The following is a 21,350-nucleotide window of genomic DNA, read 5'->3' as shown; positions in this document are numbered from 1 at the left end:
TTATTCTAGTCTGTAGCATAAAAACATATCTTGGAAACTATATGTTAAAAAATAAAACTGATAATCTTTCTGGAATTAGAAAATGTAAACTAATGCGTATGTGTGGATATGATAAGTAGGTTGCATCCTAGAGCCGTTGTCTGGGTTGCCAATGTTGTGATGAACAGATTGACAGGAGAGCCCTCATACGGACCAAGTATGATGTTAAAAGTATACAAAGAGAACATTAAGGGTTCGTTTTCAATTACCACAAGGTTTGAAAAAAGAAAGAATGGACTATGCATGAAATTCACGATGCGGAAGAAAGATTGTATGAGATATTAAGATGTTATTGTAGTGTTATCAAATAAAATAATCTCGAAAATATTGTAGAATGTGTAATTGACCATTCTAGCAATAAATTTAAACAATAATTCATCTGTTTCAATGCATGTACAATTGGTTTTATTAATGATATGATTGGTTTTATTAATTGATATAGATCCTTGGTTCTTTTGGATGACACTCATATAAATATAAATATAGAAGAGAAGCATTTTGGTAATAAATGATGCTAAAAAGATCTTTTCACATTATCATATGTATTTAGATGACGAAAATGATAATAATTGAGGACGATTTTTTCTAGGAGTGTAAACAAACGAGTCGAATATTAGAAAAAATTTCAGGCTTGAATTCCCATCGCATTAAATATATTCGAGTTCGGGCTCGATTCGAAGCTCGAAAATTTAAAAAGTTTTTGCTCAAGTTCGACTCGAAATGTTCTAACTTATTCACGAGCTCTTTGAACTATGTTTGGATATCAAAGTTCGAGAATGAAAGTTCAAAAACTCGCGCAATACGAAATGCTCGAAATGTTATATATAATATATCATTATATTAATAAAATATTAAAGATCGTGACTTATCGAATAAAATAATTATGACTTATGAGTTTTTAAGAAATCGAGAGAACACTATGTTCAAAAAGACAGTTATCAGAGGAGTGGACAGCGAGAGAGGTTTATTGCAGCGCTTTACTGTCGCGAATTAAAACACTATCAACTACATAAATGTACTAGACAAATTCTTGGTTCACCGTCTACAAGTGTACATAAAAACGATATTCATGATGTTGATGATACCTAAGACAACCACCAAATATTCTCCATGAATCTCCAGATATATCTCAGATCTCAAACTCTTAAGTTGACTTTATCTGGACTAAAACGTCACAAGGCCACTAAAAGAACTTGTCAATGTCTTTCAAAGAGAAGAAATTGGACTGTTTTTCGATCCCGGGGACATATAACTTACACAGTGAAGTATCAAGAAATAACTCCATATGGAAGCAGAGCTGCGGCTACTATTCTTCCTTCTTCATTCAATATATTGTAAGTTGAGGCAGCATTTCTCTGTATTTACAAGAACAAAATAAGATGTTAGGCACATCTGAAAACAGGAGAAACAAAAGAACAGACTCCGACTATTATCCAACCAAATCAAGCTGCTGCTATAGTATGCATGTAGCAAGCACACAAAGAACATAAAATTTCCACTAACCGCAACTACATAATAAATTAGAGGACCTAGATAAACTAATCTGGTGATTTACCAATTGCATCTACAATTTATTCATTCTCATCTAAAAATTAGTCAACAGATGGGTTTTTCCCCCTCCAAAACCAGTGTACAAGCTATTGTACCATACTTAATAACCTTGAATGTGTCACATCAACTTAACTTGTATATATTTTATTTATTGGATTTGATAATTCAGTCAAATATTGAAAAATACAAAACACAAAATTTGCATACAAAATTTGAGAACCATATTTACTTGCACCGATTACCGTACAAATCTTAGTTACAATTAGTTGAGAAGCAACATAAATCTCTATATTTAGTTGTTCAGTATTTGGAATTTAAATCTCATTAATGATTCCCAAATTATTTTGGTGACATTCAATAATTCGTGATAAATTAATTTTGGACTCAATTTTTTTTTCTAAATATATATACTACTACTGAAACTTTCTCAAAAGTTTCTCAATGATTACCTAAATAGCAATCAACATCATCAAATCCTTCTAGCAACTTTACGATGAAACACTTCACCTCCTTAAATCTACTCATATGCATGGTTGCAATCAACTTAATCAAACAGTTTGGAAAGGCTCTTCAATACATTCTCATCTCGATACATCCTTTTCAATTCTCAATATGGTGGTTCTAATATATATTTTTTACTTAAATAAGGTGTTCAAAAAATTTTTCACGGCTCAAATCAAACACATCACGAATTATTCAAGTTCATTCGGCACATATCTGTTACTCTCTTTTGCCTCTTGCCGCTACATGCCCCACCACTCAATATCGTTTGTTTGGTTACTACAGATTTCCCATCTTGGGGCACAGATTACCGACTACCAAAGGGGCAAGCCCCACAGACTGCTTTTGGATGGAGAGATTTCGGAACAGAGGACTTCAAATTATAGATTAAATCCACTAAACTCGTTTGGCTTGCCAAATAATGGACTTGAAATCCTCTTAAATATATTTTAGCTTATTTTTTACCAAGACCAGGAATTTCAAATCCCCAGTTAATTGAGTAATCTAGAGTCCATTCCTAAGAAATCATTATTCAAATCCACTTCTCTAACCCAAAAGCAATCTATGTTTATTTCATTGTCCAAACTAGTGTATCTTGCAAATCCAATTAACATGTTCTTTTAAGTAATAAAAAATAGATGATACCATTCAGTTAGATCAGATCGCTCTTGAATGGGATCACGCCAAGTATTGTAAATCAAAATGTATAAAATCAAGAAAAAGTAAGAAACAAAACCGTTTGATGAGAGAAAGAGAGAGTACTTACTGAGTCAATCACTTCTAATTTCATGCCAGTAGAACGGATAAAGCTACGAAGTTTAGGATCAACTGGTTGAATGTGCCTTCCACATCCAAGAATCAAAATATCTGAGATAAAATGACAAAAAAAATAGTATACAGACCAGCAATATAAAAATCAATGGATATAACACACGAAGAGCTTATAGTACCTGGTTCCATGCATATCATAAACAATATGAATACAAAGACAATCAATTTAAGCTGAATAAAATTTCTGCTTTTGGTATTATTTGCATCATTATCCAAACCTATGTTTTCTCAAAATGAGAACTGGAATGCAGTTCACGCAAAATGTAGGAGAGTTTAGGTTCGAATTGGAGTTACAGAAAACTAGAAAATGAATTTGGATATCATATTCGAAATGGACACGAAGAGATTTTTCATGATCTATGCGTATGTGAATTTTTATTTTTGTGTTTAAGTGCATGATGACACAAACAAAAATATTTTGCACAAACAATACATTTTGTTTTTCAACAGCCAAGACCGTGCAATCTTCTAAATTCGTATATATTTGGTCATGACTAATGGCATAATAGCGAATGGTAGTGTCCGGAATATTTAAACCTAAGTAAACAAAAAATAAAATATATTAGAAATTAATTGGGAGCATGTTCATAATAATAGAATAGCTAAAAGTGACATAGGTACTGAATCTCTCATTGATCCGCTTACACGGACATAGCACAAATAGGACACGAACTTGGGCAGCCCAGGGGATTTTGGAAATGGGCTATAGGGTTGACGAGTGAGATGCCCTCTTGGCATCCCCTCCGCTAAAGTTGTAGGCAATGTCCAAGCGCTAGAGCAAAACACCAGCCTCCTGGCCAAGTGTCATATACACACACAAACACAAACAAATGCATATATATATGTGTTAATTATATGATTTCTTCAGCATACTCATTCAAAATTCTACAGAAAGAAAGTAAGAACAAAGGTTTTGAATTCCATTTTTTAAAATACCAACCATCCAGTCATCTTGTGATCGAATCGAATACAAATTCAATGACCTCAAGGTATGAGCTTTGTATTGACATGCTGATTTTGTTGTTTGGCGTTAGTTGATTTCAGTCAGATTGTTCAACATAGTTAAAAGTTGCCAAAATTGGAATGGTATTTTAATTTCTGTTTAGATAGTCCAATTGAACAAGTTTATATAGTTTTCGACAAGTTACAAATTTGAATGAATTGGAAGGTAAGAATATGACCACGGCATTGTAATTGTCACAAAATGATTGTTCAAACCATTATTATAACTGTATTCCATTGAAATATGGTAACAATTCGCTTGTGAACTTAATAAAGGGATTGATGAGAATTGTACCTAAACGCTCTCGTAAATGAATATCTTGTTGATTTATTGATACATTGGCTATTGAAATAAATCATGAACATACATGACTTCGTTTGATATAACCTGTTGATAATTTGTTAATTGAAAGAGCCTTTGACGTCGAAATCAGCTGTAACCTTAATTCCCATTTTGTTTTGGTACATATTAACGTGTGTTTTTATACTCATTTTTATATGTTGTTAGCTGCTAGTTTTTATACTCATTTTTATATGTTGTTAGCTGCTATAGGAGTACTCTACTGCTCATGTTATACATTGTTAGTCGCTGAGGAGGGGCAACTCATATTGTTATATATTTGCACTCGCTGTGGAGGGGCAACTTATGTTGCTATACATTTTTAATTGTTTTTTTTTTTTTAATATTGTAAAAAAGAATTGGTTATGCCAAAATATGGCAGAACCACCAAGTTGACTACAACTCCACTAATACACACACATATATAGAGAGAGTAGAAAACGAATAAAAATACACGAGAAATTAAATTAGTAACAAATAATAAGAAAGATAAATAAAAAATAATATAATATTGATATTATTTTTACGATTATTTATTCACTAATTTCTTATTATTTCATAATTCTTTCTTATTATCAATAATATAACTCCAATGATAAATTTGATAAATAAAATTTTATTTTAATATACTAAGCTTGTTAATCTTTTATTTGATATTATTATTAATTGATACCACTCAACAAGTAAAGATTTAATATCAAATAAACAACAAGTATAGATTTAATCAACAAGTAAAGATTTAATCTTCAAATCTTCAGCTTTAAGCAGCAAGCTGTGAGCTCTGCTTCTCGAATGCCTTTAAGGTAATCTTGGATCTCTCCAAATGTGGATAAACAAACCACTGTTTATAAACAGGATTTATCTCTGGATCTTTTAATCGATTTTCAAGATCTTCAATTTGATTAATTTAATTTTCTTTTTTAAGATTTTCAAATAATTTGTAGATGGCATGATATAATCAAATGGAGGATCATAAATATAATAGTATGACATAAACTTACATAAATCTTGATGAAATGATGAAACTCGAAACTGAAGAACTGGAGAAACTTCGAAACTCTTATTATCAGAGAGAAAGTAGTAGATAATTTTTTGGTGTGTGGTTCACAGAGGGCAACCACTCCTCTTATAGATTCAAAAAGAAAACAGTTCTTCCACTATATATATTACTTAAACCAATACGATAAGGACACGTACACAATAAAAGATAAGGTTACAGACTTTAATAATTTTCAACAATAATAAATGACTTTTAGTCGAGACACAGTTCACAAAGCTTGTGACTTCCAGCTCACACATCCACTGTCTCATGCATTCAATAATGCAAATATGTCATCACCCTCATATGGGTCCTGAGCATCTTGTAGATCGTCTTGATCGGTCATCTGTGTATCGTCTTCCATTTTTTCTTTCCTTTTGAGGAGGTTGATTCTTGAGTGGATAAATTTGATTTTTCACCAAAAACTTCTGTAAACATAGAAGTAATGGTATCTTTGTCCAAATGTTGAAAAAGTTCTTTTAACAATGTGGTTTGTGTTGGGGTGCCATGATTCAAATTCTTCATAGTTTCTCTGGCAACTCCCAGAGCTATTACTCTCTGTCGATCATAAACTTTGTCTTCTGCAAAGAAGTCCTCTTTTTCTTCTTTTTGATTTAAAATCAGGATTCTACCAGATTCTTTTAAAAGAGGAAGATAAATATAAAACAACTATTACTGTACCATTTGGCCATTACGAATGAAATGTAATGCCATTTAGATTAAAAAATGCTCCAATGGAATTCCAAAATATAATGAATGAAATTTATAATTCATATATAGATTATATTATCGTCTATATAGATGATGTCCTTATATATTCCGATAATATTGATCAGCATTTTAAACATCTGAATATATTTATTCAAGTTACTAAAAAAGCTGGATTGACAGTAAATCAGAAAAAAGTAAAACTTTTTCAAACTAAGATAAAATTCTTAGGACATTATATTGAAAATGGAATAATAATTCCTATTGAAAGAGCAATTGTTTTTGCTGATAAATTTCCTGATAAAATAACTGATGTAAATCAATTACAAAGATTTCTTGGAAGTCTTAATTATATAGGAGATTTTTATAAAGATCTCGCTCGAGATTGTAAATTATTATTTCAAAGGTTGAAGAAAAATCCTCAACCATGAACTGATAGTCATACTTTAGCAATACAGAAAATAAAAGAAAGAGTTAAAGAACTCCCTTGTTTATCTAATGCTAATCCTGAAGCACTCAAAATAGTTGAAACAGACGCCTCTGATATTGGATATGGAGGAATACTTAAACAAAAATTAGATAATACATCTAAAGAAATTCTTGTGAGATATACTTCTGGAACTTGAATAATACTCAAAAGAATTATTCTACAATAAAGAAAGAAATTCTTTCAATTATTAAATGTATTACAAAATTTGAAAGTGATTTTTTACATAAGAAATTTTTATTAAGGGTTGATTGCAAATCTGCTAAAGATATTCTTTTAAAAGATGTTAAAGTAATAGCATCTATATAAATATTTGCTAGATGGCAAGCTATATTAGCATGTTTTGATTTTGATATTGAACATATCTCTGGAAAATCTAATTCTTTACCAGATTTTCTAACCAGAGAATTTTTGCAGGGATCAACCTTGGAAGACGATTCTAAATAGACCAGCAACCGGAAAAAAGCCGATGAATAAACCACCCTTTAAAGAGGGGCCACTGTTCCTCAGCCTAATATGGCTTCTACAGAAGAAGAAAAATTTGATCCAATTAAAGAATTTGCAGATGATGATACTGCTTACGAAATTCATTACTATCATAATGCAATATTTGCATTAAAGGGTTCGAAAGAAGATTTAAAATATCCCTATTTAATATCAGGATGTCTTCATTGCTGTCCTGTTGATAAAGACCTTAAAGGTCTATCACCTATCCATATAGCTCAAAGCTATTTAATTAAAGATTTACAACCCATATTGGGCAGAAAAACCAAAGACTATTTTGAAACAATTTTAGTAGAAACTGGATCAGTTGAAATTCAACATATGGATCCGCAATCGCGATTATGCATTTTCTAAAATGATAATAAAAAAGATTATCCTAGCTGCTAATTGGGGTTTACCCCTTAGCCACGCCAGACAATTAAACACTTTTCAGGCAATGCCTAATATGTTTAATTATCATGATTATATCATGGTTTGGGATACCATTGTATTATATGATAATTCTAAAAAAAAAACAATCTTGGTGGATAAAATTCCAATTAGATGATATTCATCAATTCATACCTACATGGTTTAAAACTTTTTTCTTCTCATGGGGGTAATGCCCTCAATCCTTCCAAAAAATGTTAAAAACATATAGATTAAGTTCCAACAAGCCAATCCACAGTTTGACGGAATGACCGCAATGATTCAATTTGCCATTAATTATAATGTTCCTTGGATTATTCGATGGGAATATGGACGGCAAGACCTGACTAAAGAAAAGTTTGAAATCAAGTTTGCCCCTACTATATTAATTAGGAAAATTCTTATAAAATCGTGGGGAAAAGAGGACTTCTTTGCAGAAGGCAAAGTTTATGATCGACAGGGAGTAATAGCTCTGGGAGTTGCCAGAGAAACTATGAAGAATTTGAATCATGACACCCCAACACAAACCACATTGTTAAAAGAACTTTTTCAACATTTGGACAAAGATACCATTACTTCTATGTTTACAGAAGTTTTTGATGAAAAATCAAATTTATCCACTCAAGAATCAACCTCCTCAAAAGGAAAGGAAAAAATGGAAGACGATACACAGATGACCGATCAAGACGATCTACAAGATGCTCAGGACCCATATGAGGGTGATGACATATTTGCCTTATTGAATGCATGAGACAGTGGATGTGTGAGCTGGAAGTCACAAGCTTTGTGAACGGTGTCTCGACTAAAAGTCATGTATTATTGTTGAAAATTATTAAAGTCTGTAATCTTATCTTTTATTGTGTACGTGTCCTTATCGTATTGGTTTAAGTAATATAGATAGTGGAAGAACTGTTTTCTTTTTGAATCTAGGAGTGGTTACCCTCTGTGAACCACACACCAAAAAATTATCTACTACTTTCTCTCTGATAATAAGAGTTCCGAAGTTTTCTCCAGTTCTTCAGTTTCGAGTTTCATCATTTCATCAAGATTTATGTAAGTTTATGTCATACTATTATATTTATGATCCTCCATTTGATTATATCATGCCATCTGCAAATTATTTGAAAAGTCTTAAAAAAGAAAATTAAATTAATCAAAAATCAAACTGAAGATCTTGAAAATCGATTAAAAGATCCAGAGATAAATCCTGTTTATAAACAGTGGTTTGTTTATCCACATTTGGAGAGATCCAAGATTACCTTAAAGGCATTCGAGAAGCAGAGCTCACAGCTTGCTGCTTAAAGCTGAAGATTTGAAGATATTATTAAATCTTTATTTGTTGATTAAATCTATACTTGTATTGAGATTAAATCTTTACTTGTTGAGTGGTATCAGAGCCATAAATCTTGAAGAAATCTTCAATAAAGTTTTATTCTTGTAATATATCATATTCTTTTATCTTATTAAAGAAGGCAGTAGCTCTACAAGTCGGGTTCCATAAATCCTGTAAAGCCAAAGGGTAAGGTAGGGGTAAATCCTTAACCGTATCTACTAAATTCTTGAATGGATAAAATAATACGATCTTTTAACAAGAATAAATCTTCAAGTAGTAATACTAAAAATAAAGAATTAATTATTTCCGAAAATTTCGAGAAAAATATTCAAAATTGGAAATTACCAGTATCTTCTAATACGAAGATAGGGTTTTTTACAAAAATAATTTAATTTTTAAAACTTTTTTCAAAAATAATGTAAAAAAAAAACCTTTTCAAAACTACCCTAATCCGCTCTCACGGAGCGTGGACACTGCACACGTGGAGCAGCGTCCGCGCTCCGTAAGAACGGACGCTGTGCCAAGTAGGCATCAGAAAATATTAGCGACGGATAATATAACCAAACCGTCGCTAATTTGCGACGGTTTTAGGGAGCGCGGACGCTGTGCCAAGTAGGCATCAGAAAATATTAGCGACGGATAATATAACCTAGCGACGGTTTATAAAACCGTCGCAACACCGTCGTTATTGTTAGCGCCGATTTATAAACCGTCGCTGCAATGTACCCAGCGACGGGTTATAAATCCGTCGCAACTTAGCGACGGTTTAAAAGGCGCCCTTAACCGTCGCTAAATGCGCATTTGAAACTTTAATAAATTTTGCATGATGGGCTTATACTCTTGCAAGCCCACGATCCATGCCCCCATTATATTAATATCATCATAATCTCGATCGACGATCCAATATCATTGATTGACAATTTCAACTTGTTTGTTTATATGACGCACACTTTAATTTCGAGATACCTATCTCTACGCACGCTACGCGTAATTGTATCAACATCGTGCACATATACGCCGCGGATAATTTTGAACTTTCAACGGCTTGCAAGTTTGCAGTCTTCAATATACGCTGCGGTAAGAGAATTTGCGCGCTGCGAAAATCCATTTTTGTTGTAGTGAATATTGTGGGTGTTCAAACTTCGGATAAAAATCCATTTCGGTTGAACACCCACAATATATTAACTACAACAAAAATGGATTTTGGCAGCGCGCAAATTCTCTTACCGCAGCGTATATTGAAGTCTGCAAACTTGCAAGCCGTTGAAAGTTCAAAATTATCCGCGGCGCATATGTGCACGCTGTTGATACAATTACGCGTAGCGTGCGTAGAGGTAGGTATCTCGAAATTAAAGTGTGTGTCATATAAACAAACAAGTTGAAATTGTCAATCAATGATATTGGATCGTCGATCGAGATTATGATGATATTAATATAATGGGGGCATGGATCGTGGGCTTGCAAGAGTATAAGCCCATCATGCAAATTTATTAAAGTTTCAAATGCGCATTTAGCGACGGTTAAGGGCGCCTTTAGCGACGGTTCTCAGTTGCGACGGTTTTATAACCCGTCGCTGGGTACATTGCAGCGACGGTTTATAAATCGGCGCTAACAATAGCGACAGTGTTGCGACGGTTTTATAAACTGTCGCAAATTAGCGACGGTTTGGTTATATTATCCGTCGCTAATATTTTCTGATGCCTACATGGCACAGCGTCCGTTCATACGGAGCGCGGACACTGCTCCACGTGTGCAGCGTCCGCGCTCCGTGAGAGCGGATTAGGGTAGTTTTGAAAAGGTTTTTTTTTTACATTATTTTTGAAAAAAGTTTAAAAATTAAATTATTTTTGTAAAAAACCCTACGAAGATATATAGATCCAAAGGATTTAATTTTAAATCTGATTATATTATAAAAACCATAGAAGAAGCTATTCCTCTAAAAGGAGGTTATGATTCTTTCAGTTTGTTATCCCAAAATCTTATAAATATACATATGAAATCTTATAGATTTATGCATTTGGGTATGATCCAAGTAGGTTTAAAACCTCTCACCAGATTAGGTTTAAACACTTCGGCCTTAATTTTAGTACGAGATCAAAAGCATAACAAATTCGAAGATTCCTTATTAGGAATAGTAGAGTCCTCATTATGTGAATGACCAATATATTTTAGCTGTTTTCCTAATTTTCCAATCTCTCTTTCTGATCCAAATATCATGAAAGCCCTCACATTAAATATAAAGAATGAAGGCTTCGATATGATAGATGGTACAGAAAACGTTGTTCTGTTATATAGAATTTGTTATAAAGTTATGAATTCTACAATTTCTAATTTCAGAATTAATACTAATCAAATTAGTTCAAAAAGAGGTGAAACTGCACTCTTTATAACTGATATTAATAAAAGTAATATTATGATTCCCAAAACAATAAATTGGAATCAAGTTACTTTACCAGAAATCTGAAAAATGGAGAATATTGCTCCTACTATTAAAGAAGAGTCTAGAAAACTAGAAAGTATAGTTCAATATGTTGATGGTGATGTTGAAATTAAATTCTCATCCAAAGACATTTAAGAATTAAACTTCCAGAAGAAAGTAGAATTTCTACTTCTTCCATATCTGATTTTGAAAAAATTAGTATATCTGGTCTTCAAAAGACTAATGATAATATATCTCAACCAGAATATAAGGTTGATCTTTCTGAATCTAGCACTTCTAGATTCCAGAGAAGTTATTCTGTTAATAATAGAAAATCTAATTCTCCTATTGGGTTGTAATGTTATGGTTATTAATAATAACAATTCCAAATTTTACCGATGAGTCTTTTATAAATACCCTTGTAGCAACATATAAATTATATGTTCATGAAACTGGAGAGTCATTAATAAAATAACTTTAAAACAACAAAAGTTAATATTATCACCTTATACAACAAAAATTAAAATGAAGTATATTTATAAAATAATGGAGTGCAAATATCAATTCCTGTATATATATGGTATTATATGAATTGAATAGTTTATGTAGAATTTTGTTGGGATTTCCAGTTTACAACGAGACTAGTTAAAATTTTCATAAAATATTAAGTAATAGTTGTACCTAACTAGGGGTGGTAATGGGGCCGGGCACGGGTTTGTCGACTCGTCTCCATCCCCGTCCCCGAATTTCATCATCGCCCTCATACCCGTCCCGACCCCCACTTTTTCGGAGATCCACGTCCTCGTTTCGGGTTTTGCCACGTAACCTCAAACCCGTGGGGAAAATTGTAATCCCTATACCTAACTTCGGTGAGGACTTGTGGTGTCACACCGAAATATTTAGACCACATGTGGGCTAAACTAAACACAAATCATAAATTTTTTAAACGAAAAGAATGACTAAAAATTGAAGAGTCAAAATATAACAAGTATTTAGCAAACCATGATTGGACGATATTTCGATCAAATAAACAAACAAATAAATGAAAGAATGTGTCAGACAATTTAAAATAACCAAATGATTTCAATGATACTATGTTTTACTATACACAGAATCTGGGAGTACGGTTTTACGAAAGAATTAGGTAATCTACAAATAATAATGATAAAATCTAAAATTCAAAAACACTTATGAGTGTTTGGGATAACTTTTGTTTATTTTAAAATGATTATTCTTGAGATTTTTTGAAAGTATGTGAGAAGCAAAAGTAGGGAGTATTTAGAAATAAAATCTTAAAGCTGATAAAGGCTAAAGTTTGAGCATTTGGAAAAAATTATTTCCAAGCTAATTTTTTTTGTAAAATTACAACAATACCCTTGATTTACATAACATTTACCTTTTTTAATTATCTAAATTTTTGTACTCACACCATCAATAATGTATTTATATAATTATTATTAAGTTTTGAATATTTTGTATCAAAATTAATTTATCCTTTTATAACATATGCTTGAAAATTTATATAAGATTTAATAAAAATAAAAAAAACTAATGAAAAAATTTGTATAAATGCAAAAAATATGTAAAAATAAATAAATCTGGAAATGTAAATTGTAAAAAAATGATTTTTAAATATAAAATGTTTGTAATAAAATATGATTTTGAATTTTATGAATTTAATTCGAAACACTTAAAAAATCATATATTCACATTAAAAATCTCCAAAAATATTTATAAAAATTGAGAGTAATAGTGGAATATGATAAATTTTTAACAATTCAAATGTCAAATTGTAACTTTAAACCATTAACAAAAAAATAGAAGTAGAAAAAAACACATAAATCTTGATTCTAGTTTTTGGTTAAAAGTTATAAGTTGAAGCAGAAACTGGTTTTTACAAACGTCCCAAAACACTTCCACCCAGCTGAAATCTAGGAAGTGCTTCTTAGAGCTCTCCCAAATAGTCTCTTAGTATAGATTGATAGACTTGAGTTTAAATATTTTACATTGGAATATTTCTTTAAAATCAATAAAATGACTCATTTGGCATCTATCCATGATACATACGACTACCTCCCATGTTAATCTATTAGGATAAATACTAGACCAATAAATTAGGAAAAAAATAAAGATTGAATGTCCATGTAATTACTTCCCACAACAAATTTTCATTTGGTCATTTGTTCAAAAATGTTAGGTGTCACAATAAATTCTCTCTTAAACTATGTTGATGCAAACCGCATAACCTATCAATGCCGGAATTAGATAAGTATTATCTAGGGCATTGAACAAATTCAGAACATGTAAGTTTAGTAAGACTAAACATAAGTTAATAAATAGATATTCCAACACAATTTTGCAATACAACTCAAAAACTAAATCCCAACATCAATAAAATCAAAAAACAACATTGCATGAAAACTCCTAACTTGATTGACAAATAGAAAGAGACAAACACACTTCGAGTTCTTGAAGTGAACAGACTTACCACGAGGAACAATACCCAATAACTTCATATAATTCCCGAAATCAACTGTGAAAAAAACTAAACTGAATAGTGGGGGATAGTGGGCTGAAGCCCTATGGCTATAATAATATCTGGGATCTCAAGCTGGGCCTATAAGAAGAGGGCCCCTATTAAGTTTCGCCCCTGAGTTTAAGTATTGGTCCAAATTTCTTGACAAAGAACTACTTATACACCACCATAGTTTATTCTCAACTTCAAGAGATTCAAAAAGTGAAGTTCATATGTTGCCTTTAGCTGAGGAGAGTGGACTGACTACATGAGGTGTTTTAGACTGTATGACACAAGCTTAACTTCTTGACATCTAATGATCCATAAAAGTGCAACAGTCTCCCACAACATTTACAGTACCTAATTCGTCGTCCTATAAAATTCTATCATATAATTGATATCACAGTTTAAAACTCATATCACAAGTAGGGGTGATCAAATTTTTTATTAACCGCCCGAACCGCCCGAACCGAATTGCACCGCACCGTTTTTCATAATATTTTATAAAAACCACGATTAAAAATATTAATCATAAACCGCACCGCATACGCGGTTCGGTTATTTTTTTTGCCAAGAACCGCACCAAACCGCACCGCCTAAACCGCTTGTCATAATATTTGACCTATAATTATAATAATTTGTAAACAACATATTCAAATAAAGAAGTCATCATTCATTATATCCTAACTATCTTTAAAATTATTTTTCTTACAAATAAAACTTATCTTTTTCTTAATTATTCTTCATATTAGTCTTTTATTATTTTTTTTTTTTTGCTACAATATTTTGTTTGTAGTTTGAAAGTAAAAAATGATAAAATAGTGTAAATGTCATTTTTGTTGTGAATGTGTTGTGTTGTTAAATTATTAACTTAGTTTTAAATCTTGATTATTGTTTAATCTATTTTGATCTTTATATGCTTTGAACTATATTTTATATTTGAAAACAATGTATTGTTGTTGTTTTCAAATAAATTAGAATATATGTTCTAATATTTTTCATTAAAAAACCGTAAAACCGACCGCAACCGCTTGAAACCGCTCAAAACCGCAAGGCTGAATTTTTACGTAAAACCGCAATTAATTTTTCAAAATACTAACCGACCGCATATGGCAATTCGGTTTGAATTTTTTTAAAAAAACCGCAAAACCGCACCGTGATCAAGCCTCATTCACATTTTTTCAGGCAAGTCGAATGCAATTATTTGCATTAACCAATAATCCTGGCCCCGTCACTTCTCCCTAGTGATACTATCTCATTCTCATGAGATTCATATACGAGAAGCACATTTTACCAACCTAATTGGCCTACATTTGAAAATCTGAGCAGATACATATTTTCAACTGTCAACATCTATTTTATTTTATTTGAATTCAGTCAATAGCAACCAAAGAAGACAACAGTTGGAGCTAAAAGACATGCAGCCAGATCTGTTTTAGTTCACCTTAGATTTGTGATTCAATCATATCATAGTTGATTGGTTTCCATTCTGCAGATATCACGACCTTGATTATAGGAGCTAATATGACCTTTAAAATTTGCTCAGCACAAATTCATGTTTCTATAGATTTAATAACCCTATTCATTTGCAAATTGGTTTAAAAGTCATTTATAACATGCATTAATGTGTATCGAAGCAAAAAAAATTATGGCAATAAGGCTTACATTCATCTTAATAAAAAAACTATTGTAAGATTTCTCACCTGGTATTGGCTGCACAGTCTGGAAAATAGACAAACTGTTGAAAAATCACAGAAAACTAGGTCATCACGAAAACAGAGTTTGAAAGAACCCATAAATAGAACATTTATTATCATGGGTAGTAAGATTTGGAAAAGAATTTCATCTAGTATAGCTGTGAAATCCAATGTTTACGACACTTAACATAAAACTCCATTGTCTCCATTGTAGAGTTAAGAAGCCTAAATATTGAATTTCAGAGAATAATTGAGAAAACAACACTTGGTTTACAGCAACATAATACCAGACAGAAAAGTCAATATCTATTAATTAAACTCATCAAAACTCAGAAACATCCTTTCTTTTCCAACATCGCGATTTAATAGTCATCTCTCAAGAAATAGAGACACGGTTTCCAATTGGCCAATCTGCCTCAGCAGAATTGATAAGGTTTGATAAAAGACATACTATTCCTGCCTCTAGGCATGGAACTTTTCCATATGAAAGACATATGTTCAGGAAAAACATGTCCAATAGAACTGGATGTTATGATAATCATTTGACACTATCAAACCATCCAAAACTCAAAATCTAATTTGATAGACAAGTCAACTTTATTGAGTACAGATGAAATTACACATCTTTAAGAAACTAAATCCTATACCAAAAAACAAAACATGTGTTGATTGAAATTTAGAGAGAAAAAGTACCTTTCAGAAGTGATATCTGATAATTTCTTTGGGGTCCAAGACATGACAAAGTTCCCCATACAAATCAAGCTACCTTCATACTTAACCCCGTTAACTTTGAATCCAGAATCATCAATTCTGTTAAACCACGAGAAAACACAACAAGACAGAAGGAATCAGCACCTCGTTCAATATGCCCCTTAGACGTACTTCTTTCCTCAACCTATTCAGTCTCACCGAGCTTGCCAAGCCAATATAAATAGTAGCGGATTTATCGATGAGATGAAAAGCAGTAATCTTGAATCAAGTGAAACTGAATTTTGTAACAATATGATGATTCCAAGCTATTATACATCAAAAATTCAAATTTTGCCCTCAATCTTTCCACCTCTCTCATGTTTCTATCTAAAATTGTCCGAGGTGTATAAGCATAAGTGCATAGCCTCAAATGTATTGGTCGCCAGGGTCTTTTGAACATTATACACGAAATAAATAAGCATGCAGTCAAAGACAGATGCCTACTCTTGGAAGCGGAGCTGATCTTCGGGTACTTTATCGATGAGATTTATCTGATCATAGATGGAGAAAGCTCTTCTCAGTGACGGTAACATATGCCTTCGCGGAGGTGCTTCTTTTCGTAAAGCTTGCATCAGCGTCGGTAGCGCCGCCGCCACTCTTTGTCTTGCCGCCATCTTCCGGCGATATCTAGTTCCCCCGGCCAAATGATAAAAATTCCACTCGAAAGATTATTCCTTGGCTTTACATTTTCTGACTTACAAACCGAAAACAAAATTTATAATAATAAAAATGTATTATTTGAAAATGAAATGGGCAGCAAATTGATGGATATTATTGGGCTGAGGCTGAGAAGGCCCAAATTGAAGCCCAAGTCAACCCAGAGGCCCATTCAAACCTCCACTATTATGTTTGAACTTTCATTATCCAACATTGTCAAAGAATTCTTGCAACCAACAGCAGCCCAAACAATATTAACCAGTCATTTTTTTTTTCTTTTGTTAAAAGAGATTTGAACACTAAGAAGAATCCTACCACTGATTAATATCATCAAGTTCTAAAATCTTGTTTAGCCAAATCTAGCTATGGAGATGTGCTTTGAATCTTGATTCTCAATTAAATATTCGAGTGGGAGAAATATGAAGTGTATTGAATACATTTTGTCTACATCAATAGTGGTTGGTGATATATCGTAATTTTCATGATTGTGTGGCAGAGAGGTTGAATTTGACAATTTGTTGTGCTGAAAATTTGCATGCAACTTTAATATTCAAATTGAAAATTGCATATATAAATAGATGCATCATTCTATATTTCAGATAATCACATTTGAGTTCTTTCATTTCAGTCTTCAGATCATTCATATAATTTGAATGTTTAGTTATGTAGCATTTTTGAGATTTTTATTCTCATGTATTAAGAGAGTGAGTATTCTTTTTGGACACACATTGAGAGGGTGCATATCATAAAATATTATAGTGAAATTATTTGCATTTTATTCGTGGTTTTTACCATTTCATACTTCTAATAATTACATAATTAAAAACACACCTAAAAAAAATCCCTATTGACGGGTAAAAAAAATTAACAAAAAATAAAAGAATGGTTGGAATAACTTGGCCGTTGTAGAGCCTTTAAAACAAATTTAAAAAAAAAAAGAAAATTATGACAAAATATATTTAAAAATATAAAAAATGATAAATATCCCTAACGGCTTGTAGCGTCTATATTCTTCAATCTTTTATAAATTTACATCATTATGGCTTCAAAAAATTACTACATATTCCGACTTTATAAAAGAAAAAGAAAGATTTATTATTTTTTATTTTATCAATCGAAATACAAAAATGGATTCATGAAACAATGATGATCTCAATTCTCCAACACCAAATTTTTCTTGAATCATTTATCAATGAATTAATATTTCCTAATCTCAATATACCGAATACCAAATGTTAAGTCATATGTTGAACCGAGCTCAATTCTCTCAAAATCCAAATGAAATATCTCCATTTATACTTTTGAAATATTTTTTAAAACAAAAAAAAAAAGGAATAAAGCCAATGACCAAAGCAACTACAGTTTCTGGGAGACTGGTTGAAAAATAATATAACCATGAGTTATTAAGGGGTTGGAAAATTCATAAAAAATACAACATGCCCCAACTTTTCACGGCTGTTGCAAAAGACTTTTCGTTTTCTAAAACAAACTAAGCGAACCATAAGCTCTCAACCAAAGCGGAACTCATTTGAGATGAATGTGATCTTAATATTTTAACGCAATATTTTGAGTTTAACTAAAATTCAAAAAATTCTTAAATACATATTTTTTTTAGTATGCTCAAGATCAAACAATATGTGAGCAAGATTATGAAAGTTCATGGTCCGACAGAAAGCTTAGTTAGTTTTGAGGGATCAGCCAAAATGGAGGACATGGAACACGACAAAAAATTGGAAGAATATTGATGGTGAATAATCTTCGTCTCCTTTCTCCAGGCCAAACGATACATGCACCGCTGATGAAGAATATAGCATATAGGAAATGACCAAAACCATTACACCAATAAGAAGAAAGACATTCAAAGTGAGCATCAAACGAGCTGAATTAAAAACAAAAATGTGAGATGATAGTGCAAAATATATGAAATTGAATCTGCCAATATGACTATAGCAAAAGAGTATTATACAAAGGCAGAGGAAAGAACAATAATGAAGAATGAAACAGAGAAGAGGCACGAAACGAAAGAGAGGAAACAAGTAATGAGAGAGAACGAGAAGGAGAAAGAATATGAAATGAATGAGATTGAGCATGAAATCAATTCATGGCGAAAGATATTAATGATCCAAACATGAATGATATACAAATTTAGTATCTTACGAAAATTAATTTATCAAGTTCGTCTGTAATTTGCTTTAATTATTTGTAACTAGTTTTTCAAAAAAATATTTATTTCATGTATTTCTTTGCAATATTTTATAATTTAATAATTTTGTAATTTATTTTTTTTAATTATCCATATTTCAATAAAATTAAAAATTAATATTTAAATATAAAAAATTAATAATTTAACATCATCTCACGCTCATAGAACCACGAGATGAAATCATCGACGTTGAAATTTAACATGTATGTATTTCCATGGAAACTAAATTTTGGTAATAAACGCATTCGAAGCCTTTTGGTGGACGACTTGCTTATTCATGTATAATAATAACTAATGCATTCGGAAAGCAGATCAAAATTCTTTTATATTGCATTTGGATTCAAATCCGTGGATTCCAAATTTATTCAATGTATTTTTGTAGTATTAAAGAAGTAATAACATAAATTTTAAATCCACAATTATATTTTATTTAATGTTTTATGTTAAATTATGATAAATTTCATGTTTAATTACATGAATATAATAATGGTAAAAGAAAAAAAATAGTTAATGATGAAAATTTAATTTCTTATGATTTGAATCTCAAAGCCCAAATAATGTTCGAGCCCAACCGGCCCAAATGTATAGCAAATTTGAATTCAAATAAGCGGAAGTTAACGTTACATTTCCGGAGCTCCAGGTTCGGATCCAAGCCTGAATTAATAAATACACATTCATTTATTAATAATAAACCAAGCCACAATCAGTCCACTATTTCAATGGATTGATCACGAAATTACTCTCTTTCTCTGATTCATATAAGGAAATTTTTGTAGGCATTGTTTTCTTTCCTTGTAGGAAAATATCTATGTTCATATATATTTTCTTCATTGATCCTCGCATTGCAATTTCTCAAGTGAGCGACTCTCAAAACGAACTGAAAATATCAATAAATCTATAGTTGCAAATTAAGATGCGGTGTTCGTGGGATTTTTAGGGGCTCAATATGATGTTTATTAGTGAACTTGGCGGGCACTCTATAATTTTATAATTGTTGTATTTTCGATTTGGGTGGGTAATAAATATGTTACATTTGTTTGGTCATTAGTTAAACAAACAATCATTTAGGAAATAAGGTTGACTCAAGAAGGATATAGAGTTGAGCTTTTTAAAAAACGTAATAGGTTGGTTAAGCGCTTATTTATTTTTCCATAGGTTTAAGGATTTATTTTAAAAAATGGCTCAGTATTGTTTTTTGCACGCGCGAGTGCATTGTTTAATCCAATCTGATCGCATCAAGTTATTTAATTTATTTAACCTTGAAATCTTGAATCAATCTTGAGGAAATTAGTGCAGGATAGTTCTACTTTTTGAAATCCAGAAAGGACATCATTAGAAGATTGTGACATGCTTGGTTCATATTGTAGAAAGTTGATGAAAGGTCTCGTCTACTGCCACTTCTTCTATTCTTGTAGTATATGCAAAAAGTTTTGATTGTTTTTGCATGCAGTTTCGTTCAGTAAAATCTCAACAAATTATGATTTCCCTTATTTCTCTCCATCCACCGTGATTGAGGATCAACACTTGAACAACTGTTTCTAAATATACAACGGTGTAATCCTGGATAATTAAGCACAAAAATACTACACGACGAACATAATTTGTATCTGAACAAATTATGATTTTCCTTATTTTTGGTAGGTTAGTAGCAATTAATTTTAGCCATATACATGTTAATATAGAACCAATCTCTCTCTTTTTCTATTTTAGGCTAAACAACGTTTTAGAACTTTGTGATATTAATCAAAACTTGCTTATTTATGTATAATAACTAACGCATTTGCAAAGCAGATCCAAAATCTTTACATATTGATCGTAAGCAAGCTGCTAAATATAAAATAGGTATACATGAATTTTAGATTAAAAAAATTTAAAAGTTAACGATTAAATTATTTATTTAATTTCTTATAATTGGAATTCCAAAGCCCAAATAATTAAAGATACCAACTAGCCCAGATTATAGTTATAACGAACCGAATAAAGTCAAATATGATAAAATTTTAAAGGCTCGAATTAGTTATATTCGAGTTTGATTCGAAATTCGGAAATTTTAAAACTTTTGGCTTGAATTTGGTTCGAATTAAAACTCGAGTTCGAGAACTTTCGAACTATTACTTGAAAGTAAGTACACTCGCGAACTATCAAATAAAATAATTAGAGCTTGAGCTTGGCTCAAAAAAGTTCGAGCATGTACGAATTTGGCTCGGATTTGATAAGCTCGAATACAAACCAAATATTTTTCGAATTGACTTAAAAGATCCAAGAACCAACTCGATTCGTTTACTATCCTAGCCTAAATGTATCTCAAATTTGAATTCAAATAAAGAACCCCCGGAGCCTCCAGGTTCGGATCCAAGCCTGAATTA

At 31.6% G+C, this 21,350-nt stretch overlaps 1 protein-coding gene across 1 annotated transcript; it reads right to left on the bottom strand.

Annotated features, from left to right (window-relative positions):
* Window positions 1-994: 994 nt before the first annotated feature.
* LOC140836959 (uncharacterized) lies at window positions 995-16,819 on the bottom strand. Its single transcript, XM_073202872.1, has 5 exons — window positions 16,569-16,819; window positions 16,068-16,184; window positions 15,381-15,415; window positions 2,858-2,958; window positions 995-1,394 (listed from the first exon to the last, which is right to left on the bottom strand). The coding sequence occupies exons 1-5, from the start codon at window positions 16,736-16,738 to the stop codon at window positions 1,308-1,310; spliced, it is 510 nt and encodes a 169-aa protein (XP_073058973.1). The 5' UTR covers window positions 16,739-16,819; the 3' UTR covers window positions 995-1,307.
* Between the last annotated feature and the right edge of the window lie 4,531 nt (window positions 16,820-21,350).

This window comes from Primulina eburnea, chromosome 7 (genome assembly GCF_022965805.1).
Source record: "Primulina eburnea isolate SZY01 chromosome 7, ASM2296580v1, whole genome shotgun sequence".
Classification (NCBI taxonomy): Eukaryota; Viridiplantae; Streptophyta; class Magnoliopsida; order Lamiales; family Gesneriaceae; genus Primulina; species Primulina eburnea.
This window is presented reverse-complemented; position numbering and strand designations above follow the sequence as displayed.